The sequence below is a fragment of the Anopheles stephensi genome, chromosome 3 (assembly GCF_013141755.1).
Source record: "Anopheles stephensi strain Indian chromosome 3, UCI_ANSTEP_V1.0, whole genome shotgun sequence".
NCBI classification, from domain to species: Eukaryota; Metazoa; Arthropoda; class Insecta; order Diptera; family Culicidae; genus Anopheles; species Anopheles stephensi.
The window spans coordinates 25,268,706-25,293,482 of NC_050203.1; the positions used below are offsets into that span (position 1 = coordinate 25,268,706).

Below are 24,777 nucleotides of genomic sequence, written 5' to 3' on the forward strand. Positions count from 1 at the left end.
GGGACATTTCACACACGCACCGTTCGATATGATTCGGTTTTTTGTTTTTTTTATGCTTCTACTTCTCTTTTTCCTTCTCTCTTTCGCAAACATACACACTCACGCGCTTCTCACACCTTTACAGCCCCTTCCGATTTTTTTCCTTCTTCTTCGATATGCAGTCACCCCTTGATGGCTCACATCAACCCCATCGACAATCCCCTTCGGCTCACAGCAATGGCAGCCGTCGTGGTGCTACTGCTTGCCCCAGTCGTGCGTGCGTTTCCTGCTGTGAATGATGGGTTTCACGCCAGCAAAATTCACACCTGCACCACGTTCACACCTGTAAATTCACACAATGGGGAAACACGGCACGGCTCTGGTCAGCACAACTATGTGTGTGGTTGGACACCTTTCGGCAGACAGCGTCGTCGGACCTCGTACCTCGCTTTTGCACGGGAAACTGCGAACATTGTACGGCGTTACACCGTTTGTGCATCACCCGCAAACCCAGTACGCACGCGTGAATTTTCCCACTGTACGCGCACACGTAAATGGTACCCGCTGCCCGCACGCTACGTCACACACCCGTGCACCTTACCAGTTGACGATGATGACGGATTTGCGGTACGGAACTATTCTCCGGCAACATGCGAAGCCACACGCAGCACGGTCCACAAACGAGTGTGTATGTGAGCTGCGTAAAATCTTCAACACGAATGAGGCAAAGAAAAACACACCAGAAAATGCGTTTGGACGTGTGCGTGTGCCGTGAACCGGATATTCGAACCGGCACGGTTCATCGGGAAAAGGTTGGGTTGACATAAGGCGGGGGTTGCTTTGCAGCATAAAGTAGGTGCAACCATGTTGATGTTGCTTGCTAGCCATTTTTAATTGCGATGCAGTTTTGAATACAAATCTGTGTTTTGTACCTTTTCATGTTTTTTGTTTTATTCAGTGGGAAAAAATTGCATAATTCCTTCTTTGTATAATTAAATGATTTTCCTAAATGTTTTTCACGTCTCAACCTTCCAAATCACACCGTAAAATCGTACGGTTTGAAACTTTCGCGGAATTTCTTTACCATCTCGTCCTCTTCCTCCTTCGTGCAGTTACACTGCCGCCAGTCCGCTTTCTCCTCACAGTTGAGCAAATTGTCCGCACAAATAATCTCCCGTCCGAAGTGCAACGGAAATCCTTTCATCTGCCGCGATAGCATAACCGTCCCTTCGGGTAGCTCCGCCACGAAGTATGGTCCTCTTTCCGGCAGATCACTGGGAGCGTTAAGGGCCGGTACTTTTTCCAGCTGTACACTATACTCTTCACCCTTATCCTCCAGCACGTGCTGTATCTTCCATGCCACATTCTCATCGATTCCGATAGCGTTGATTTGCAGATGGCCCGTCTTGAAGTTGCGTTCGTAGAAAAACACCTTCTGTTCACGGTCGGCATAAAATTGGGCGAGTGCTTTTTTAAACCGTACCAGCTCCGTCCACTGTGGTTCCGACAGCAGTGCGGCACACTGGATGTGTGTGATGGAAAGGATTAGGATGTGCGTTTCGGTGATGGGACCCTTCGCTAGCGCAAGATAGAAATGTTCTCCAACCGAAATGATCAGATGCTTCTCGATGCTACCGGCCGACAGGCAGAACCAACACTTTTCCTGATCGAACGTTGGTCTGGTGCGCTTCTGACCCTGGTTGGCGGGATCATTGCTGCGTCGCTTGTTGTTGCGCCGAGTATCATCGTACGTGTTCATGTCGTAGAAGTATTGATCGTCCCTCTTGTCGGCCGTACTTCTGTGGTCGGTTTCGGTGAGTAGGGATAGGTCCGTGTAAGGGGAAGGAATTTCGTCGGTGGTTTTTTGTATCAATTCCAACACGCGCATCTTCTCCACCGGCGTTATGCTTAGGGCGTAAATGTGTTTTTTCTTCTCCGGATTGCCGAAGCTGGCTAGCCCAACGAAACGGGTGGCTAGCTCCATCTGAGTGTTTTTGTCCGGAAGATTTCTGGCAGAAAAAAAAGTGATGTAAAATTAGCTGAACGAACTTTGATGATGCCAATTTTTTTTTTTTACTTACCGGTAGGGTGGAGATTCATAACATTCGTCATTTAACCCGCAAAAGTGGTACCTCGGTTTTACGGCATTTGCCAGCCAAGAAACCAACTTCGAACCATCCTTTACACTGTCCTGCATTCCGAAAGGCCACTGCGATGTTAGCAGTATGTCGATGCCTCTAAAATCTCCCATGTTAGCCTTGCCAGCTAAGCACGAATCACGAACGGCAATGGCGTCGGCTTTACCGTACGTCCACTCATTATTGCTTTCGGTTCCTCCCTCTGAGCTTTCGATGCCACTAAGGTAAGCGATTTTAAGACCACCAGAAGTTGTGTAAACGCCTCGCTTTCCAAGGTAGCTAAGGTTTGTACATATATCTCCATCCTCTGTGCCCGCATAGTATTCAGCTAAGTCCTTCCGTGTCGGACCGAGTATGTAAACCGGTGCAGCAACTGCGGGATAGTAAAACATAGCGTTATCTCTTGAAATACAGCTAAGGTGTCTGTCAATTTACCTGATTTAACATTGTTTTTGTACTGCTGTAGTACTTCTATTTCAGGACTGGAACCGAAAAAATCACCAACGCACAGCACCAAATCGAACGGACCGCTCTTCTTGTTTACGTTCTCAATGCGCGCGAAAAACGCCTTCAGCTTCCCACGTACATCGCCACACACCAGCCTGTAGAAAGATGTTTTTTTAATGCCATAATGGCTTGTCCGTTTGGTCCCTTTGGGTCACGCAATTTTATTGACTTACAGCTTTAATTTCTGCTCCATTTCGGCTAAATTCTCTCGAACGCAGGCGGTTCGTTGCCGTAAACAAAACAAAATTCACGGAATGATTTGACAGATCGTTCGAATGTCGGGCACAGCATTTGCTTGAAAATAATAAACCGATAGAAACTTTCTTTCAACCACGGTTTGTAGAAACACCTAATTTAAAATAACGAGCACGTGTGGTAATTTTTTGAAAAACTATTTTAAATACATATTAAAAAAAAACTATGCATAAGAATCAGGTATTCAACGCAGTTATTGTAACGTAATGCAAGTCTAAGGATAGTTATTACTTGAGGTTTTAATTTCCTCCACTGTCGGTTCGGTCGTAACCGTTGGCGAATATTCGTAGCTAAAGGACGTTCGGTAATCGATCGCATGTGCTTTAAATTCATAATTAAAAGGATATTCTATCGTAAAGTGGAATTTTAAGGTAGGTTTAGGTCCGGTTGTCGGTGCATCCGGCAATTCTTGCCATTTGGTGAACTGGAACGCATATCCGAGCAGCTCCAAGTACCCGTTTACGCTCAACTTTTGCCCATTGCACACGATTTCTCCATCTTTGTCCGTGGTGCAATTAATTTCTAATGCTTCATCGCATTTTTTCGAGGTGGCATCAGTTTGGTTTTGGTAGTCTTCCGGAATAAATTCCTCGGTTGTGTAAGTGCTGTTTGCCGTTGTGCCTTCGTCTATATATGTTGCAGTGCTGCAAGAAAGTAGCTCACAGCCTGACCCTTCGTAAGGTTCAATGGTAGATATGCCATACTGCGAGTCACTTGGAGGGTAATGGTCAGGCCACTCTGTGATCTCTGCAGCGTCATACGCATCGTCGTTCGATTCGGTCACAGGCACATCGGTCTTATCGGGTTGATCCGTTGTTAGTGGAGGTTTCGTTGTTCGTTTACGTCCCGGGATGTCCCAAGCACCATCATCCCATTCCATATCGTCGTAACCGGGGCGAGATTTTGGTCTCGTTGTTGCGTAGGACGTTGTGTCGGGCTCGGTTGCAGTATCATAGTTTGACACGTAGATACCAGGTTCCGTACTAGACTGATACGTATAGTCTTCCATTAATGTGCTATATGGTGAACTTTGTTCCTCATCACCATATGACCGGGTAACAAAGTCAGACTCTGGTGTAGGTTTCATGGTGTATGGCATTTCGGAAGGTTCATTTTCGGTCGCTTCATACGGATAGTCATAATCAGGAGTTTCCGCACTTATAACCATTTCATCCCCATCGTATGTTGCAGTAGTGGAATAGCTGGCACTTGTCTCTCGCACCAGGGACTCCGCCTCGTCAGCGTACAGGGGTTGGGTGGTATCGTAGTACGAGGGAACGGTACAGGTAATCTTCGTGTTGATAGCACTTATAACAGTCGTTGGCAGTGGATCCAGAGTGCTTGCATCGAGCTCGTGTTGCTGTTTGTAATTTTCCATTATTCTTTCATGTGGAATGTAATCACAGCACTGCAAATGCTCCGGAACGCAAATTTCCTTCTCGATGTTGTAGTACATCTTGTAAGGACACCTGGAAGGAATAAGTTCATTAGGAGCTTTTCTTCAAATCAGTGCATATTATTAGGACCTACTCATAGCGAATTTGATAGAAGGAACCATCCATCGTAGGAACGCAGCGATAGTACAGCGTGCAATCCTTCGCCGTACGAAACTGGCCGTGGATGTGACACTCAGGGAAATAATCTTTACTGAAGTTGTGCAAGATCTCCTCCTTCAAGTGAAAGAATTGAAATTCACATTTCCTTTACATTGTAGCTCCGACGGCCCATGTAACTTACCTGAGCTTCATAGCACTTGTTGGACGACGAACACTTTTGAAGGTCCGGATGAAAGAAAGTCCCCGCAGGACACTGATACACGTACTGGTGAAAATTGTAGTTATGCTCTTGACATTTAAAGTAGAACGAACAATTCGATGGAATCGGGAATAGTCCTGGTAGAATGAAAAAATAATGACACACATAGTGATTGATCACTTTGAATTGGGTCTTATTGGGGTAACCTGTAAACCTACCAACTCCACTGCAATCTGGCACGACGATGTTACAGTTTTGTGACTCATCGTGCACCTTAATTGTGTTCGGTTGATTCGTTGGCGTTTGTCCGATGCAGCGTTTTTCCGTGTCGCTGAAAGCCTGCAGTTTATGGTGGACATCGCCAGCATATATTGTAGTACGACCGATATGAAGTGTTTAAAGCTACTAACTCACCGTATTTTCTGGACACAGACCAATCATCACACCATCCGGATGGCAAACGTAGTAGAAATCGCGTCTGCTAAACGTGTGCAAACCACTGTCCCCGTGTGCACACTTGGTAGACTTCGTAGGGGAGAGAGAGAGAGGGAATGAGAATTCTTACGACTCGAGTACGTATCAAAATGAGTCTGTCTACTTACGTGATCCATAATGACCAGGAATCCTCCACCAGGGAAATCACGACACTTTTGCTTCAGTTTATCGTAGTACTCCAGCTTGGAACAGATTTTCTACGAAGGGAAGAGACCTCACTCAGTATATACTACCTCCTAAATCACGACTGATAAATTTACCGCTTCACAAACTCCTGTTTCATTAGTTGGGGGTGCAACCGTTGTGCTTGCAACAATTTTCGCACATCCAATTATCTGCACCAGAAGCCAAAGCTTTCCGATCTCGATCACCATTTTCGCCTAATCCGTCACACTAACCGAAAAAACTTTAGAAAAAAATAAAAACCCTTCTACAAGACGCGAACGCTTGACCGTAACTGGCAGATCGTTATGGTTATGCTGTTCCAAAAACTGGTGTCCACAGTAGCACGGCGAGACCTCCCCCAGTGTGCTGTGTGGTGATTAGGTCACATTCTGGGCTCGTGTTTTTGTTTTTTGTTTGTGTCTCACAGTTTTGCTTCCCTCGAGTTGAGCTAGCTATAGAATGGAAAATTGTCACGCTTTTCCAAAATAGTCAACCCGTGGGCTCTGAACACCCGAACGAACGTGTCCGGTCTCACGTTTTCGGTAGATGTAGATCGTGATATCTTTCGCCCCGATTGATCCGCAACGATCAAATCGCTGGAGGAACCTTGAGGTGTGCAAACACTCGTGGGGGGAAAACAAACATCATGGAGGTTCAAAATTTTCATAATGCTTATTTATTACACTTTTCTTCATTTTTAAGAAAAAGCCCTAACTGTTAGAGACGTGGTGCTAAGTAGCTAGCTGGTAGCAAGCTCCTGTTCGCGGGTACGTCGGTTAGCTGTGCAGTGTACCGATTACAATATGTTCGTCGTCCTAAGCCTACGACAGTGGAGAGAAAAGAGCTTTTGTTAGGAAAGGTTTCCCTTTTTTTGTTTATTTAAAGTCAAATAAATATAGAACAGCAACAGCACACACGTCGTGGCTCTCAGGGTCCCTCTCCCCGTGGAACGCTTTATCATACACCCGGACACCTGCGCGTTGTAGATGAGATGTCGATCCGTATACGCAGTGTATCCAGCAAGTAGGTAGTAAAGTATTAATTGTTATTTAAAAATATATCTGTATTTATAAAACTATGTACGTCTAATGTACCTATTCCTCCGTACACTACGCTTACGTATATTGGTGGCTTATCCTTCAGCTTGTGTGTTATAGCATGTTTGCGATTTGATGACGAAGCTACGAATCAACCATGCTCCAATACTGCCGAGTTATTGGGGAGGAAGGATGTGCTTTTACCTCAATCACAGTACTTAACGTTATGAGCTTTGGGTTCGGAGTTTCAGCTGCTGTGGGTTCTGTGTGGTTGTGGACCGATCGCTCCTGCCAGACGCAAGCGTTGCTGGCGATCACAACCACTCGGTCGACGCTAATACTCTAGCCTATGTTATATACCTCTATCTATGGAGATTATTCTGTTGAAGGGTGTATACTAGCTAGAGTAGCTACCTATTGATTGATGTTGTGTGTCATTTATTGTCCCTGTCCTATCAAATAAATATGTCCCAGCACTTAGCTGCGCACTCTCCAGCTGGGCGCACTTTGCTCTCACTGGGTGCGTAAATTGAAGAAGATCCTATAATGCTATATGTTTTCCAATTCGTTTTCATTCTGCAAATATCTTAGAGTGTTCCATTGTTTTGTCCAGCCAGCTTAGACATTGTTGCCATCTTCCGTCTGATCGACGGCTATGCTGCGCAGTGATCTGAAAGAGAATTGAAAGTGGGGTTTTTATAATCTGTAATTGCGCAATAAAGCGCAAGAGAAAGAGAAGGATCAGGATGATGCAGATAGATGAAGAGGGAGACATGCGGTGAATATAGAAGGATATTTAGGATCTGTGCAAAAAGCTACCCATCTTTACCTTGATCGTTCAAACAGCGACGGATCGGTGTAGATCGGTTCGCTTGGGTCATCAAATTCGCTTTTCGCAGCACCATTTCTGGACAGTGGGTTCATCACCGGTATCTGGCACATGCGCGACAGATTGCTAGAGTATCAAATTTTTGTAGATCAGCATCAAGATAAGTGATCTTCCTAGACGATCTACTTACCCGGTGGCGAACGTTTTCTGAAGCCCGCTTCCAAACAGTGATACACCCGGCGTACGTACGTGAGGTCCGCCACGGCTTGCCGTCGAGTGTGCTCTACCGGACGCTTCAAACTGACTTCCCGACACGTTGTGCAGTGCGGACGGGCTAAACGAATTCACCGGCGAGCTACGGTCGAGCGTACGGTTCTTGATGAAAACCTTCCAATAGCTACGATACACAATTCCCGCCGCGAACGTAATGCTGATCAGCAAGATGATCAACAGTATGACCGCACTGATCAGCCCGTAGTATTCGGCGTGCGTTAAACATACGGACTCGATCGGGGCCACCATCTTGCGTGCGACCGTGTCCTGTTGCATCTCTTCGCGAGATTGGAACACCTGCAGGGGACGAAAGAAGCGAGACTTTGAATTATTGCTTGAACCGTCAAGCTTTGGTGTGCCGTGTGCCTGCCACTCCCGCAATACCTCAATCATTTCTCGCACTTGCTCTGGCATCTCGCCCGGGCTCGTTACTTCCGCCTCGGACGCTATCGTGCCAGTTCCGGCATCCTTTTCCTTTGCATCCTTTGTGGCGTTTTCGTGCACCATTGTACCGTTCACGATCGACACTTCATCGTCTTCCTGATCATCGCTGCCGGCCACCAGTGGTTCGGCTGTACCGATCGTTTCCGTAGCATTCTCGATCGATCGTTTGCGTCGGCCGAACGAAGGTTCCGAGCGTCCGCTTGGTCCTGGACAGTAGGCCTAAGGTAGTGGAATTGAACACCAACGATCGATATTACTCTTGGGCGTTTGGGACTAGAGCTGTGCAATGTTACCTACCGGTTGACATCCTCCACGACATGTTCTTACGGTAGCCTCAAACACCAGGAAGTTCGATTCCGGTATCTTGAATGCGTTGAACCGTGCCTCCAGTGCGTCATTATCTCGGGATCTTCCGAGTTCTGGGAATACTAAGCTGTCCACGGGGCAACTAGCAAAAAAAAGCGAGCACCATGTTAGACAACAGCACAATCACACATCAATAACTAGCCCTCGATCTTACCCATAGTTATCGATCAGCTGAACACTACGTCCAGAGTATGGATCCCGTGCCACCACGTTCGTAGCGAAGATGTCCGTAGCGTGACTGTAACCATCCTGCGATTCTAGTCGGAATGTCAGTGGATCGCCAACAGCGATCGTGGTCGTTGGGCGGCCCTGGTACAGGATCATCAAACGCACCTTGTTGCTCATCGAGTTCTCCGCTGGCAGATACTCGATCGGGATCGGGCTGCCAGATCTGTCAATCGTTTGAAAACTGCGCATGAGAAGCATGCATTGGAAGTTCTTTGTCTGCGAGTCATGTTCATGGAGAAGGATCGAGGAGGCTCAGCGCTTTGATGCTGTTTGGAATACGACCTCATACTCATGTCCATAACATGTTCGGAGCAAAGTTTTTTTTTCGATCAATACACATATTGTTAGTAGCTAGTCTAGGTCTAGTTACTTTGAGTTTCATGCACATTCACGCCTTCTTGACCAAATCTTACTCATGCGAGAATTCTAAAGCTATGAGGACTCTTTATTATTCGGTGAGCTTTACTTACCCTGCGCCAATGTATCCCGAGGTAACTACAGCTTCTCCAGGACCTCGGAACATGCAGGTCAGATTAAATCGCTTATCACGCCCAGTTTGCACGTTGTCCGAGAACTGTACCACTATGATGTTTGTCATCGTGTCACCGTACTGTAAGAGAATACGGAGAATCGAGATCAGTAACTAGGCGGTTGAATGTGACGTAGAAGTAACCGTTCTTACCCGCTGTGTACCACACTCCGGATAGCCCTGTGGTCCACTGATTCTCAGCACATTCACCGTGCCACCGTTACCGCGGAAGAAGCACCGATCGTAGAACCCGTACGCGTAGATACGTCCCACAAAACCTTCCGGCGTGCGGAGCGTAAATTCCATACCATCCTCGTTACAAACCTGTCCAACTAATTAAGACAAATCGCACGCAAAACAATTGCATTTAGCAACTTCGCTACCTGAAGCCTGATTTTATTATCTCTATACACGCTTACCATCAAGACACTCTTCGTGCGGACCTCCACGTCCCGGTGTACGTTCGTAGTAGTCGGAATTGTCACTCTCGAACATCTGCGTACTAGGCACTTCTAAGTCGCGCGAATCCCGGTCGCTCAGCTCACAGTTACCTTCCGTTTCGTACGGTGCACTGTCCCGGTAGTTGAAGCTACGGCACATAAAGTCCCGCGCTCCGGCACACTCCTGCTGACAGATGCCGAGCGACGGTGCATTGATCACACGGCGGATGTACTGTTTGCGCATCTTGCGCTTCGAGGCAACCTGCTTGAAAACGTCCGAATTGTCACAGCGCGTTTCGTACGGACGCTGTGGTCCATAGCCGCCGAACCCATCACCACCGCCGAGCGTATTGTCGTAACCGGTTCCCGATGGTCCGTAAGGAATCTCGAACGGATAGCCACCGCCATCCGGTGCCATACCGACCGCTGGTCGTCGATAGCCACGATCACGATCGGGGAACGCTGGCATTGGTGGTGGTGGTGGAAGACGGCCACCAGCACTGGGGTAGTACCCGCCGTATCGATCATCTACGTAACCACGCTGCGGTTGATAGCCTCCCATGTAAGGATCGTAACCTGACGAGGACAAAAGTGAGGTTAGATTCTAGTCACCAACTAACAAGAATTAGAACTTCTTTGCTAGAACTTTTGCACTACACTTAAATAGTGACAACGTTTTCCGTTTGATGTTATCAACATGGTGAGTGCAACATGAATTTGCCTTAAAAACTATGGCTGATATTTACCCGGCGGACGTCCCGGTCCAGTCATGTACTTGTGGAATGGCGAAACATTCGGCGAGGTTGGTGGAGGATAGCGACCCTGAGCACCGATCGGTTCGAGTGGGTAGCGTGTTTCCGGTGCCGGATAGCGATTGTTGTCTATTGGACGTACCGGTGCCGGATATGGATCCGGTGGGTAGCCACGGTTCGGTGGAGCTCTCGACGGTACTACCGGATACACGCCCGACCCGTACATGTGAGGCATGTACTGGGGTGGAGGATAGCGTGTGGCCGGTGGTGGCATCATTGGATATCGTGAATCGGGACGCTGCGAATGGACCGGTGGAGGTGGATAGCGAGAGTCCGGTGCTGGTCCGGGTGGATACCGACCAGTTTCCGGTTGGGTTGGGGGATAGCGTGCATCAGGAGGATAGCGCGAATCGGAAGGATAGCGCGAATCAGGTGGAGGTGGATACCGATCCATCGGATAACGAGAGTCCGGCATCGGCGGAGGATAGCGTGAATCGGACGGATAGCGTGAGTCTGGCGGAGGAAGAGGCGGTGGATACCGCATAGGACCGCCCGGTCCTGAATACATAGGATCGGGGTCACGATCGCTGGGATAGCGATCGGTTGGACCGTACCGATCGCCCCCTGGGTAACGGTTGTCGTACACCGGTGGATAGCGTCCATCGTATTCGCCGCCTCCAGTTGGATAGCGGTCTGTGCCAGGGCCGACTGGGTAGCGATCGGTAACTCCTGGATACCGATCCGTTGGTGGATAGCCACCGGGGAAAGGTTCACCTGCAAGAACGGGAAGTGAGGAGCGGTGCTTAGGGTCTGTATTCCAGCACGGTTCTGGGTGCCTTCTTTTGAGTGGGTTTTATGTGGGGTGAGCACAAATATTTGAGTTTGATATTTGGGTTTTTCGAGGGAAATTCCAGGAAACATTTACCAGACCAGATTTAGAGGTAAGAGATCCATGAGATTAGAGTGTAAAACTGTTTGTTGGATACAATTTCTCCCCACCACAAATATGCATTATTGACAAGGTGCAACGAATGCAGATAACGTGTTTAGCAAGTGCCTTACCTCCATAGTCCGGCCTCGGTCCCATCGGATATCGATCGCCCGGGGGATACCGTCCTGGTGGAATCCTATCATCCGGCACACGGTCACGGTCGCGATCTACAGTGGAAATAAGAATTAAAATTGAATACTCTCCCATCTTGCAGGGTCAAAAAATGACCTACCTCCTCCTCCGTACGGTGGTCTCCAATCGGTAGGATCCGGTCGTCCATTCGTCGTGTCCGTGTCTCCCCCAACTAGGTGCGCTTTGAAAGATTTCAATGAGATTTGGCATTCGCAGATGAAGCGGTTTAATGGGAACCCGGAGGAGAATCATTGGTGGACAGCGCAAGGGTTGTTGTTAGATAAAAAGCGTTGGGACAATGATAGGGATTAGGATGGAATGGAATGGAATCATACACCAGAAAGCCTTAACAAAAAACCCGTCCACCCGGAAGGCAACCAGATACTCACGCATCAAATTCTCATAGTAATCGTAATCGGCATCGTAGATGATGCGCATACCGTCCCGCTGGTTGTAGCGGCTGAGACGACAGGTGCGGAACCGATCGCTGTAGACGGCCGACCGGCATTGGAAGCTCGTCTGCCGCAGGCATTCGTCAAGACACTCGCTAAGCGACCTGCCAGTGATTTCCGAGTGAAACTCACCGCCCAGCCGCGAGTTGCGATAGCGCTGGAAGGCGGTATCGGGCCGGCGGCCACTCGCAAACAGATGGGACGTGACGGAGTTGTCCGGATATTCGGTACCACGCTCTGGGACGAACGATCGAACGAGAACAAGGTGGGTTTTGGTTTGGATTGTGTGACTTCATTTTTGATTCGCTGCGTTTTTTGTGTAATGATAATCATGGCGCATAACTTGGCGTTTTAAGCCCATTGGATTCCCCCTAGTTTTTTTGTTGTTGGTTCATGGTGGGCAAAGCCGGTAGGATGGGTAGAAAGGTAAATAATATTGATTCAAAATTTTGCCGAAAAACTTTTGATCTGCTAGTAATGGGAGCCCGGGACAGTTGGGTGGTCTATTCGACGAGAGCCCCGAATCGGGAAGGAAATCGCTGACAGGATCGGCGAATGCTTTGGCGGGCCCCGTTTTGATAGAGGTCCGTCGTCTCAGCAGCCACCAGCGCGAAGGTGGATAACTACAACTACTGTACGATTGATTCCAACGAGTACACAAAAAGAAAATGAGAAAAATTTTGACCACAAAACTTGGGAGCTTTGGGATAAAGGAATAAAGGAAACATTTTTTGGCATTCCTTTGGAACGCGCGATCTATGGCGGCTAGGGAAAGATAGGTTCGGGAGAAGAACAAACAGCTAATGGAGTTTCTGATGGACATTTGGTTTTGCAAGCGTGCAAGTTGAGATACTGAAGCGTTTATGAAGCGTTTATGCGTGCGGATTCAAGTGTCCCGAACGAACTATAGGAGAGCGATTGAGTGTTCTACCTCTGCTAGGTGGACCGTATTCCACCGCCAGTAGTAGCTGAACCTTGATGGGAGAATCCAATGAGCTCCAAAACCACCGAATGGCCGCACCTCGCGAGGGAGCTAACTCTCGCCCCGCGAGGTAGAGGCAAGCGAAGCGCAAAGCGAGGTTAGCCATCCTTCCCAGCGCGGAAGGATTGTGACCGTGTTAAGGCATATACTTACGATTATCCAGACAGACAAGATCGTAGAAGTGATGCGTTGGGCTAGAACTGATGCTGAGGTCGTCCTTCTGCGAGACGGAATCTTCCTCCGACAGGATACATTGCTTCGTTTGATCGTCAAACTCGATCGAGCGGCAGAAATACTTCTCAGCGCGAAGGCACAGCGATTGACACTCTTCCAGCGTCATGTTGTTGAAGATTTCCACCTCAAACGGTCCACCGAGACGTTTGTTCTCTTCCTTCACGTACACGATCAGCCCATCGCAGCGACGTTCCGCATTTAGGCAGGTGTTTTCTAGATAGTCCGAGTTGGGATCATCTTCCAACAGTTCCGGGTGCGTTCGTCGTGTGAAACGGCTCATGGCGCAGCTGCGCAGTGTCGAGTCGTAATTAGCCGAACGACATACGAACGAGAACTCGTTCAGACACTTATCCTCGCAATCGGAACGGTTAGCTGCCGTCACCTCCTTAATGTCGGACACTGGGAGCTTCAGCTTCTTTCTCGGGTGACGTTCGAACACGTACCTCCGGCTGGGACATTCACGATCGGGTCGACTAGCTATAAGGGAGTTACATTATAGAAAAATGTCAATAAGTGAACGTCTTGGCGAACCGATCTCCACTCTACTTACAGGTGATGCAAACTTCCGTAAAATGCACACTGTTCGGTACGAGCATCAGGTTACCGATGCCCTCGGGAGCGGCCTGTTCCCGCGTCAGGTAACACGTCGACTCCTCATACTCAACGCTTCCACTGAACGACGCAATTCGGCTGCCGGGTTGGAAGTCGAAGCTCGTGCAGGCACGCCCAAGATTGTTCGATGCAGTTCGATCCCGTAGACAGAGGTCCTGGCATTTCTCCAGCACCCGAAACGGTGGTGCCGAATCACGCACGACGTCATCGTCGAAACCTTGCAGCTGCTGGTTCGGGAGCCGCTCGTACAGTACCCGTCCCTGGCCGTTGTTGCAGGTCGTTTGACCGAGCACGAGAGCGAACCGGGCGAGCAGGACCAGTACGGTTAGATCGGATAGCCCCGGCAGGAGCTTTTGCCTTTTGCGCATAGCGAACTCGAGCAGCCGTTGCTGCTAATGTGCTACTGGTGCTACTCAACTGCTTGGGTTGAGCTGAGTGAGATCGTTTGGAGTTGGTCTCGAGTGATGTAAGACCAAAAAAGACGGACAAGCAGTATATTGAATGCTTCGATCGAGACACTATTAGGTATCGTTCGAAGGTGTGGGCCTAAACAGAGAAGGTTTTCTGCATCTTTCGTGCATGTCACCAATGCATAGCTTCCACCGTGCTGTAATGAAGGAGTATAGGTTGAGGGACTATTTGAAATTTTGAAACAAAATTGAGCAACTGTTATTTATTGGATAAAATGGATTAATTTTACGGTGTATTTCAAGACTTCTTTGGACAAATATGATGGAGACTAAGACCAACACTACTGAGGGATCTATCGAGAGCAATTTCAAACACGATTTGAGGTTACCAATGGCAGATTTAGAGAAGGATATGTTTCATTTGTTGAAACAAACAGTCGATTTAACTGTTCCATACAAGAAAATAAAACATTCTCAGTATTGCATACTTTCAGGCGCTTTGCTCTTTCAAAAAAGAAAGAGACGAAAATTAATTATGAAATTTACTCAGCAACATGGCGGTTTGGTAACCTGCAAATACCTTATTATTAAAACATCCCCGTTTCCTTGCATTTAAAGTGCCGATTTCGTAAATCGTTTGGAAATGCAAACACTGTCCTGCCTACATTGACCTCCATTTTCGGTGCAAATTTCGCTAATTTTACTCCAGACTTCACCTCATCATCATCATCATCATCATCTCGCAACAGCTACAATTAAGGTGTCGTGAATAAAGCGGACAGAATGATTTACTTAACAAAAAAAGAAAAAAAGAAAAAAGAACTGAAGTACTCCGCCCTTCCAATGCCCAACACCGGACAAAACTATTCTTTGCCCGGGAGAGAAATTTTTCGCTGCCAAACGCACGGCACTGGTGTTGGGGTGCGTTTAACTTAATTCTATTTTCCTCCAGGCACTCTGCGGACCCTTCTGTCGCTTCTACTTCGCCCCTTGATGGGGTGCGTTTGGCAGGTATCAGCCTAAAGAGCCACTTAGATCATCAAATGTGATCATTAGGGGGTTTGGGATGGTGGGTGGCGCTCGCTGGCCCTGGGATGACCTGGGTGATCACGTGGGAGGGGGGTACGTGGTGCGGGTTTTTTGAATTGTTTGCGGTTTGGAATCGTGTGCGTTACGAAGAATGGTTCAAAAGAGTGTAAAGAGGAAAAACCGGAACCAACTTCCGCTGCTGATCGGAACAGTTGATTTGTTACGGTTTATGAGTTTCAAAAAAACAGCGAGGCTGTTAGCCACCGAGTGAGAGTGAGACAGAGAGAGAAAAAAAGAAACTGGGCTAGAACGACCAGAACAGACCACTGATTGCTGCGGTTGTGGGCTAGTTCGGAGAGCCGTACAGAGCGTTGTGCGTTGGAATGTAATTATTACTTTGGTTGGAATCGTTCTGCCCGTGTCCGCGGTGGCGTACCGTGGATGAAATAGCATTCTGTGGAACCCTTTTCGCGAGGCCCAAAAAGGTGATCCCAGCGGACGGGGACTTTACTGCGCTGTGGCTAGAACATTACCGATCAACTCAAGCGTGATCGTTGAAATTGGACCATCAGAACCATCGTTTCAGTACACACGCAGAAGGCTCGCTCGTTCAATAGACCTCTGCTGTTATCACTGGCACGGGAATGTGATGTAGGTGAAGGAGAATCTATGCAACCGATTGGGTCTGTGGCGAGCAGCAATTTACTAACGATTGAGGTCAAAAAAACACGTCGATTCCGACAGGAAAAACTGCTCGTGTGTGACGCGATCCGTTGCGGGCACTCGCCGGGGTTGGCGTGTTAAATGGCTGTGCGTGTGTCTCCGTGGGGTGGGTTAAAAAACACCCTCACCGTGAGGACGCGTGCGTTTGTGGTTTGTATCGTTGGTAGGTTGGTAGGTACAGTCGATGTGTTTCAATCAAATTAGGCTTCAACCCTTTTTTTGAGGTGAGGCGAGGCGAGCTATCGATCGATGGAGTAATTTGGAGGTGTGATAAATTTGGTTAAAAGGTGTTATTTCAAACACATACTCTTTTGATGAATGTGGGTAGGGAAAATTTATGTTACTTGTGTGAAGGGTTGACAAATATTGGGCGTTTTTAAAAAAGGTGTAAACATTTTTGAATTAAGATTATAAATTTTAAATATTTTTTCCATTGTTTAATCATTGATGGTAGAGGATAAAAAGTGATTTCTAGCGTGGCTGCAACGAACTAAAGGTCTTCTAAAGTTGTGTATGTAACTTATGATAAAAATAACTAAAAAGCCCAGAAAATAATCATCACAAGATTGTGATCAGTGGAAAAAAGCTAGCACAGTTCTAAAATAATTTTATCTTCAAACTTCTCATCAAAACTTTTAATAAACGAAAATAAGCAATGAAAACAGTCAGAAAAAATACTCCGCATAAATCTCTGAAGCTTATAACTAAAGCAGTATAAAACAGAATGAAATTAAGTAGAAAAAGTAAATAAGTAAACGACGAAGCAAATGAGCAAATAATGCAAAAAGGTTGAATGTTTTCTTTTATGAAAAGAGAATAAATCGTAAAATTTATTCGAAATTAATTCAAATAATAATCCTGCCACTCAAATTGTCTTAACATGTTCTAGTAGCATTACGGCTTGGGCGTTTCTCATGAACTACCTTTCCTAGCAAACCTCAAAATTTTAAAGATTTTTGATGGATTTTTAGTTACTTGAGCAATATTTTTTTAAATTTTCTGCAAGCTGAAAGTTGAACTTGAATTTACATACGTATTTTTACTTTTGAAACGTATTTTTACTTTTTTCCACCATTCATTCTATAATATCAAGGGGTCTTGTCTGGTATTGCCATTTTGCCTGTTCCTTCAACTTAGTTTGCTTAGTTGCTTATGAGACTTTTTTTACATTGATGGATGCAAATGATTTTTTTTTTTCGAAATAATTTAAAGTAGAGTGTTTTTATTCTCTAACACTATCATCCATGGCATTCGAGCATGAGTAATATTACCGAATCCCTGAAGGGATCATTTTTTAAGCGCAAGGACTCTTACAGGTCACTAACAAGCAAACACTTTATAATTAAAAAAAAAAATAATACTTAATACAACTTATATAATGAAAAGATACCTCTTATCGTTTTAACATCTCACATTCCCGGAAAGTCATAATAGGCACAGTTTTAAATTGGTTAAATCTTGAGGTACGTTTGTTCACCATGCAAAATAAATATTTTGCTTCGAAAAACACATACTACTCACCTATTAAATGTAACACCGTAATAACAAAGTATCGTTTAAGCTTCACAAACTGATGCACTCCGTTCCAATGTTGCTGTTGTATTATTTTAAAATTCAGTCGGTACTAGATTTTGGTTTGTGTATGTTGGCCAAAGTTTCACAATCGTACCACGGATGAATTATGCCCAATATAATTCAAGGATTTTATTTAGCAGCTTTCACAACACTATGTTCTAACCAGTCAATAAAATCATCCTGTAACCACAGTTCCGAAAACCAACACAGCTAATATAATTCTCGATCAAGAACTTAGCGGTCAACACAGGCGCACACTTGAAACTTTTTCCACTGCTGGCAGTGCTTGCTGCCGGACGGTCCCGTCGATAGTGATATTATGCAAACGAATTGTGTAACCAAACTGAACCGTTTGCCAAACTAGCAAATCAAACCGAGAAACGAGACAGAAACTCCCGAAACTTTGCCTTTAACAAATAAACCGTTCACAGCGAGATCTCGTAAAGTACTGAATATCAGGCCGCAGAATATTCTGCCTATAATGTCCCCATTTTTCCAGCCTAAACTTCAAGCCCCAACGCAAATTAGCTGCTGACCCCAGACCGAGGTTGCTGAAGCACACGGGCGGGAAAGAGAAAACGTATCGAGTGAACTGTTTTATGCTCGTGACGCATAACGTTGAACGCTCTGTTTTTTTTCTCGCTGCAGCCGTTGTCACCACCCATCTTCCCACTGGTGGTGGACAATTTTACATACGCTACTGCTGGTGGTGGAGAGAGAGAAAAAAAAAGATGGAATGCATTATCGTGCTGGACATGCTTGTATTAGTAGCGCACGTAGCCAATCTGTGTATGATCAATTGTGATCTATCGCGTCAGGTTGAACGCTTCGTTGACCCGGACGCCTCTCTCCCCACCTACACCCCTATTTCACCCCTTTGGTAGTGGTACGCGTCCTGCGGGGAGGAGAGCCACATGGAGGTGATGAAATGGAAATGCGATTTTCATACTCCACTCGTCCACTTGTCGCGTCGGTACGGGCGGTGGGACTGGAAAAAAGCGGAAGTTCTTTTGTTAGCCGCATCCGGAAAGTGTGCTGTGTGAGAATTGTGAGATTGGCCCGACGGACACTGCCCAGCACTCGTACGGGGACGTGACGAATCGGTTGGAAAACACCAAACAGCCCCCCGGGTCTGGTTGGGTTTAATGTTTGTCGTTCACCGTGACGTCGCGAGCGAGCGAACGGACGAGTTGGGGTGGGATCATCTCTCGTGCAAAAGGAGAAAAGTTTAACCGAACAAAGCAGTTGGTTCAAACCGTGGACCGACGTTAGAACATGGCCAGCGGGAGAAAATGATTTGCGATGGGGATGTGCGTGTGTGTGTGTGTTTTGCTAACTGAGGTGGAAAAGGCCATATTTGTGCGAGGACACTTTTTGGCATTTTGAATGATGTCATAAATGATGGAAATGATGAAAATATATTGAGCGAGTTTAGACTAGATCTTACGATCTTATTTCTTAATTTTTTTAACTAAGTTTTATCAACTTTTATTAACCAATGAAAACGGCCAGCATTACTATGTTATACCAAATTTCATACATTTAAGATGAGCTTTAAGTTTTACTGTCACAATCATCTCAAGAATTTTCATAAAATGTTTCCTTTATTCTGTATTTAAGAGTACAGTAGGACGCTCAACATCATATATAATCCTCAAATTATAACCCTCGGGAACTACGTTGAAGATGCAGTTGGTTGGAGTCAGTTGTTCGAGACAGTTGGAAACCCTAGTGTCGAATACTTATATTCTTCTATATCCTGGATTTTAAATGTTTATAGAATTTTTTGCATCGTATAGGGATTTTTTTTTAATATATCTCATACATTAAAGCAATGTGTGAAAATCGTTGAAAAAGTTGTTCTTTTTTCATTTTAGTTTAATTTTTTTTATTGATTCCCGGGTTAAGGCAAAATATCAGGGCGGAACTGCCTTGATTATTTTCTTGTGAATTTTTCTTTTTTATTGTATTTCGTCAGCACATGCGGTACTGACAATACGGCATCAAGTCGTCATAATAAATAAATAAATAAAATAAAATATTTTTTTTATTGATTCATCTTTATTTACAGGGTTTTTTCATTTGATAAGGCAATAGCACCCTTTTTTATGGCAGGCTTCTTAGATGGAATGGCAAACAAAGCTAGTTAATATGGAAACGGCTTCGTATGATAGGGAAATCAAATACCTTTTACTTTGATGTCCTCAGATGACATTCTCATAGTAGCCGTTGATATTGCACACACTTACCCGAGCACCGAAAGGACGTGTGCAATACACATATAATTTACCTTGAGATTTGAAGAGCCATTTTGTCGCCATGAAGCTTTTCGTTATGCTATTAAATATTTATGATACATTTCACTCATACATTCTAAAATAGCTTTATAAAATAGTATCATCATAACAAGCAATCAATCTGTGTTTTAGAGATCTATTGAACTGTTCATCGGCTTTTGTAACAATCATGTGGAGTGGTTTCGTAAGCTATCAGTTGATTTTATGTAACTATGCTTAAAATAGACGAGGGACTGTGTTGGAATATTTGTTCGTTGTATCAACTTTATCCTGGAGAGAAGAAATTGTAGAAAATGAGCTACTTTAATGGGGCAGGGGCGGCACCGTTCTTCACACGACAGGACCGGTGTTCAAATCTTACCTGGGCCGTTCCCCTATAGTGTGGCTATCCAACTATGCGGTATCAATAAGTCTAGTAAGCCAGAAATAGCAGGTATGGCCTAAGAGGTTGTTAGGCTAATAAAAAAGAAGAAGAAGAAGAGGTTATTTCAGAGTATCTATTATAGCCGAAACAGAAACTCTGGAACACGCAAAGAACATGTCCCGGCCAATCGACAGGTGTGGTAAAATAAATCAGAAACTCATGAGGAAAACCACAGAGAAGGTGGCTTTGCCTTACTAATAAATATACCTTAGGGGTTAGAACTTCCGTAGAAAATCTAACGCTAAGTCGTCCATCGCTGAACGGTAGAAATTCATAGTTAAAGGAGACTACCAACTCAGGAGCAATTATCATCATTCTTAGGCAGTGTTCTAGATAGTTAACCGACCGACTGTTAAGGTTGCAAACGAAAATGATGAAATTATAGCATTTTTTCGTATAAACAGGTCGTAAAGCTAATCATTTGATATTTATTGTGAAGGTAAACCTTTGCAGATCTCTAGAAGAGAATATTTTCTACGTGATAGATTATGGCGAAACGATTGGATCAAATACTTTAGTGCAATTTGTTGGTTGTTTATAAATGCTCCAATCAATTTTGTAACCTAGAACTGGAAATACAACATAACACAACTTTACAATTCAGCCTCATGTTATATTCTTGCTCAGCAAGTATTCTGTGACTGTTAAAGTGATCTCTGATAACATTAGGTTATCGTACCCATCAAGTGCTGGGATACATACTGCTGCAACATGCTATCAACAAGGTTACTGGCATTATTCTCTGCTCCAAGAAGATGAGTTTCACCAGCCAACCTGCTCTCGATGATGCATCGATCGACAAAAAAGGTCCGCCCATCCCTGTCCCGTCGAACACAGCCGACCTACAGTAGCTTGATTTTGATAAACTTCTTACCAAACGACATCTATTCTCGAGATGAAAGTAGCGACATAGCGGAAAAAAGACCTGCTCACGCATTGCTAGTTTGTATTTCCACCCTAGGGCAAGATGCCAAGTTGCAATTCTGTAGCCCCGTTGGCGTTCGGGAAGTTTGTGCTGCAGGATACAAAACCATGGTAGCATTGGTTTGCAGTCGCAGTGCCCGAGACTGACACAGGGACAAGTGAAGCATTTAATTAGCATTTCCAAGATACTGAGATTTTCCTACTACCGGAATCAATCGGAGCGCTGTCCGGCGGATAAAAGACAGAAGAAACAGGAAAAGATTTCTATTCCTGCCCAGCATCAGGGTTTATCGCTTCGTTCTGCCAAGCCCGGACGCATCGTATCGCAGGGTGGCTATAAATCTGTTGCAATCGAATGTTGTTTTGCAGCTGAATGTACGATTGTAATCATTTGTGAACGGTCGGGAAGGTACCGTAAAAAAGGGTGCTTTTCTCTCGTTCGTCGATAAGATTGTATGTTTGCGGTTTCATGTCATCGATCGGGCGGAGTAGCAGCAGGCAGAATGGTCCGGGGCGGTCGTAGATCATGACAGCTTGATAACTTATTCTGTCTGAAGGCGAACGAATGCTGCCTGTGCTTGCGCGAGATCTTTCTCTACGTGTTGAACATTCAGATCAAAATCACCCCGGCAAACTTTAACCAAACGGACCATGTACAAACAAAACTCTCGCAATAGATTGTAATTCAAAGCTGGTGCCGTAAAGTCCTCCAAACGACGGCCAACTGTGAATGTTGGCACACTGCGGTGGAATGTGGAGCAAGATCAACGTTGGGTTGAGAATTAAGCGCTTTTTAAATATACAAACGATGTATTGAAATTATAGCCAGGCTGACGGTCATCGTCACTGCCCCCGTCCGGATGTTCGACAGACCATCCACCGTCCGACTGAGCGACCACATTTGAACCCGCAATTGAATGTCCAGTGCTTGGTGGTTTCACACATTGATCCCTATCAATATGGAGCGTGGTGTGGACTCCGGTATTCGGTGTTCGGGTGACACCTTCACGCTGGGTCACACTTTTCATGGTGTTACCTTTTATGCGCGAACTGTTTCGGGGCAGTCAGGTGCGAAGGTCATCAGTTCGCGCGCGGGATATATAAAGTGGTAACCGAAATAGAACAAAAAAGAAGAGTTCTTAACCACTAGAATAGCCGGCTGATGCTGCATCCGTACCTCTGGAGTCGCAACCAACCAACCAACAATGGCATTGTCGTGCGATGAGGTGTTGTGATTTGCATTTAAAGCTTCGAACGCAACATATTCCAACCCTGAGCTCCTGCCTGAAAATGATTTATGTCAAATGGTCAACGAAAACAGCGAAACGTTCGTGCAAAATAGGGACCAGGACTGTTAATCCAGCATCGGTGATGACTGCGATGGTCAACAAACTTTTATCGATGATCTCAATCCATCTGGATAATCCCTGGGCCACGGTAAGGGAGGAGGTGAGCGTTTGCTATGCTTTACCGAATCCCGCGCTCAAACAATTGTGTCGAATGGGGTTTGATTAGTTTTACATTTAGTGGTGCAATTTGGTGGTTTTGGGCAGGCAGGTTCATGGTCCTCTGGAGCAAAAATTAAGCACCGTTGAAGGTCATGCAGGTGTTTTTGCAAATGGTTTGTCTATTTTAAACAAATGATATCGAAGCTGTTAAAAGTTGATGACATAGCGAAATGCTAGCACATTTTACATTAGGAAGTCCTTTTGAATCACCTAAAATGTGTGATCTTTAACTCACTTATTGTTATTCAAAATATTTTTTCCCCTTTTGGCTCAAAGTAGTTTTTATTTGAAATGTTAATTTAAATAATTACATATCAGCTCAGTAAATACTTTATTCAAATTTTACATGGACTCCAAGGACTTGGTTTTAGAAATTTTTTATATCTTTATATTGTTTAGCTACATACTTAAAAGATGATTTTATTCCTATTTTGTTTATAAAATTCTTTAAATAAATTGACACGAATGTGTCAAACAAAACTCATTTGACAAAAGCACTTAGTCTTTTTTAAGTTAGCTAAACTTAGCTAGGGGAGGGAAAACATTTTCCACATGATCGGCCAATGAGACAGGAAATGTTTCTGGAGTCTAAGGCCGATGTTGGTCGGTAATAAAATGCACCTTTTTTGACATCTATTTTGGCCAGTAAGTTTACCTTCTCATAGCCGGGATTTCCAAATAAGAATTCCCGAATCCTTAACACTTAGTCGAAAATTTAAGTAAGCAGTTCAATAGGTTTTATAATAAAGAAGTCTAGACTCTCATTGCTGGGAATCTCAGTGCTTTTATAGCACCTTCATTAGCCAAGGCTATCAGTCAATATGAAGGAGGGATCTTTTAAAAAGCGTGTTCAAGATTGTGACTAGCTCTACACAGTAGACAGATAGACAGACAGACAGAGAAAAAAAATCTGAAATTCCTTTCTGAAATTTGCAGACAAGAAGCACAAATGCACTTGTCTACCATGAAATTGAAAACAATGCTAGTTGATATGGCAACGGCTTCAGATGCTAGAGAAATCAAATACCTTTTATTGATTGAGATGATATTGTCATAGTAGCCGTTGATATTGTACGCACTTACCTGAGCGCTGAAAGGACGTGTATAATATCAACGGCTACTATGAGAATATCATCTGAGGACATTGCAATAAAAGGTATCTGATCTCCCTATCATACGAAGCCGTTTCCATATTAACTAGCTTTGTTTGCCATTCCATCTAAGAAGCCTGCCATAAAAAAGGGTGCTGTTGCCTTATCAAATGAAAAAACTCTGTAAATGATACAATTTTCAAACAAATAAACACTGATACAAATTGTTCGATTGTTTTTGCTAATCATCGTCTGATAAAACCAAATTCTTTCGGCTATTTACGCTCAACGGCGGCAGCAGCGAACCCAGCAAACAAGGAAAGAGAAAGGAAGCATCGGAAGCGCAAATAGTTCACTCAAAGTGTACCGCCGAAACAATTGCGCCAGGAACGGGAACATCAATCAAACAGGCAGTGTTAAATTTACCACCCAGCCGCGGCCGGGAAACAAAAACCTCATCACCGGCAGGAAATGGCCGGATGTGAGCAAAACGTCGAACACACGTTGCTCGCCCGCCAGCCATGTGTCCATGTGCCATTCAAAACGGGACCAACCGTCTTGGAGCGTCCCGTACACTATGCCCCGTCTGACGTCGTTTTGGGAATGGGCCGCTTTTGTTTTGTTTTATTTTGTTTTCTGGAATGAGCCGGGGTATATGACCGTGGTGGCCGTTTTGCGATCCCGAATTGCAATTTCGCCAAGGTTAATCGACACCATTTTGCGTCCGATGCGATGGAGTGCTAATGAGGTGTGTATGGTGTGTATCTGGAAAATGGGGAAAAGGCTGGGCTAAGGAAATGGGAAACTTTAGCTTGTTTGATTGTATTTCCTTTTAGTTTATTTTTGTGAAATCATGAGTGATGGGGAGATGAATCTTTTTACCTTTAATTAGTGTATGATGCTATAGAATGCTGGCTAAATGCAATGCTTGTCTTAGATTCGCCGATGTCACGAATCACACGCTATCTGGTTCCGTGGTATTAATCATTTACTAATAAAATTAATGTAACGATACATAAATTCAATAATTTGCCACAAGATAAGATACGAATCTAAAACACCCCATTCGTATAGTATAGTTTGGCGGGCCAAAAGAAAATAAATTCCTCATCAAAACTGGAAGAGGTTTCAGGTTCGGCGAGACGAATCGAAGTACTTGTACCCTGCCAGCTAAGCTGCTGATATCTAATCATACAATCTA

The 24,777-nt window shown here is 45.0% G+C and overlaps 3 protein-coding genes across 21 annotated transcripts in view; all 3 read right to left on the minus strand.

Annotated features, from left to right (window-relative positions):
- LOC118511404 (calsyntenin-1) overlaps window positions 1-765 on the minus strand; it is a 106,378-nt gene extending 105,613 nt beyond the window's left edge. For 4 of the 16 annotated variants that reach the window (XM_036054454.1, XM_036054453.1, XM_036054449.1 and 1 more), the window contains exon 1: window positions 581-760. The gene's annotated coding sequence lies outside the window, so the exon portion shown is untranslated. Of the gene's footprint in view, window positions 1-103 lie in introns of all 16 variants that reach the window. The other 12 variants (XM_036054458.1, XM_036054451.1, XM_036054438.1 and 9 more) reach the window with 11 other exon arrangements.
- Window positions 766-908: 143 nt separating this feature from the next.
- LOC118511406 (CWF19-like protein 1 homolog) lies at window positions 909-2,903 on the minus strand. Its single transcript, XM_036054460.1, has 4 exons — window positions 2,798-2,903; window positions 2,553-2,719; window positions 2,061-2,490; window positions 909-1,988 (listed from the first exon to the last, which is right to left on the minus strand). Exons 1-4 carry the CDS (start codon window positions 2,815-2,817, stop codon window positions 1,016-1,018), a joined length of 1,590 nt encoding a protein of 529 aa, XP_035910353.1. The 5' UTR covers window positions 2,818-2,903; the 3' UTR covers window positions 909-1,015.
- A 3,044-nt stretch (window positions 2,904-5,947) lies between these two features.
- LOC118511407 lies at window positions 5,948-17,767 on the minus strand. 4 transcript variants are annotated; one of them, XM_036054462.1, is made up of 16 exons: window positions 17,279-17,767; window positions 13,534-14,202; window positions 12,903-13,460; window positions 11,705-12,004; window positions 11,416-11,487; window positions 11,255-11,350; window positions 10,187-10,966; window positions 9,420-10,016; window positions 9,154-9,332; window positions 8,942-9,081; window positions 8,398-8,652; window positions 8,175-8,325; window positions 7,818-8,096; window positions 7,351-7,754; window positions 7,161-7,286; window positions 5,948-7,001 (listed from the first exon to the last, which is right to left on the minus strand). In XM_036054462.1, the coding sequence occupies exons 2-16, from the start codon at window positions 13,961-13,963 to the stop codon at window positions 6,950-6,952; spliced, it is 4,419 nt and encodes a 1,472-aa protein (XP_035910355.1). In that variant the 5' UTR covers window positions 13,964-14,202; window positions 17,279-17,767; the 3' UTR covers window positions 5,948-6,949. The 4 variants fall into 4 exon arrangements, with proteins under 4 accessions (XP_035910355.1, XP_035910354.1, XP_035910357.1 ...); XM_036054461.1 differs by having other exon boundaries at window positions 11,416-11,496; XM_036054464.1 differs by lacking the exon at window positions 11,705-12,004.
- Window positions 17,768-24,777: the final 7,010 nt, after the last annotated feature.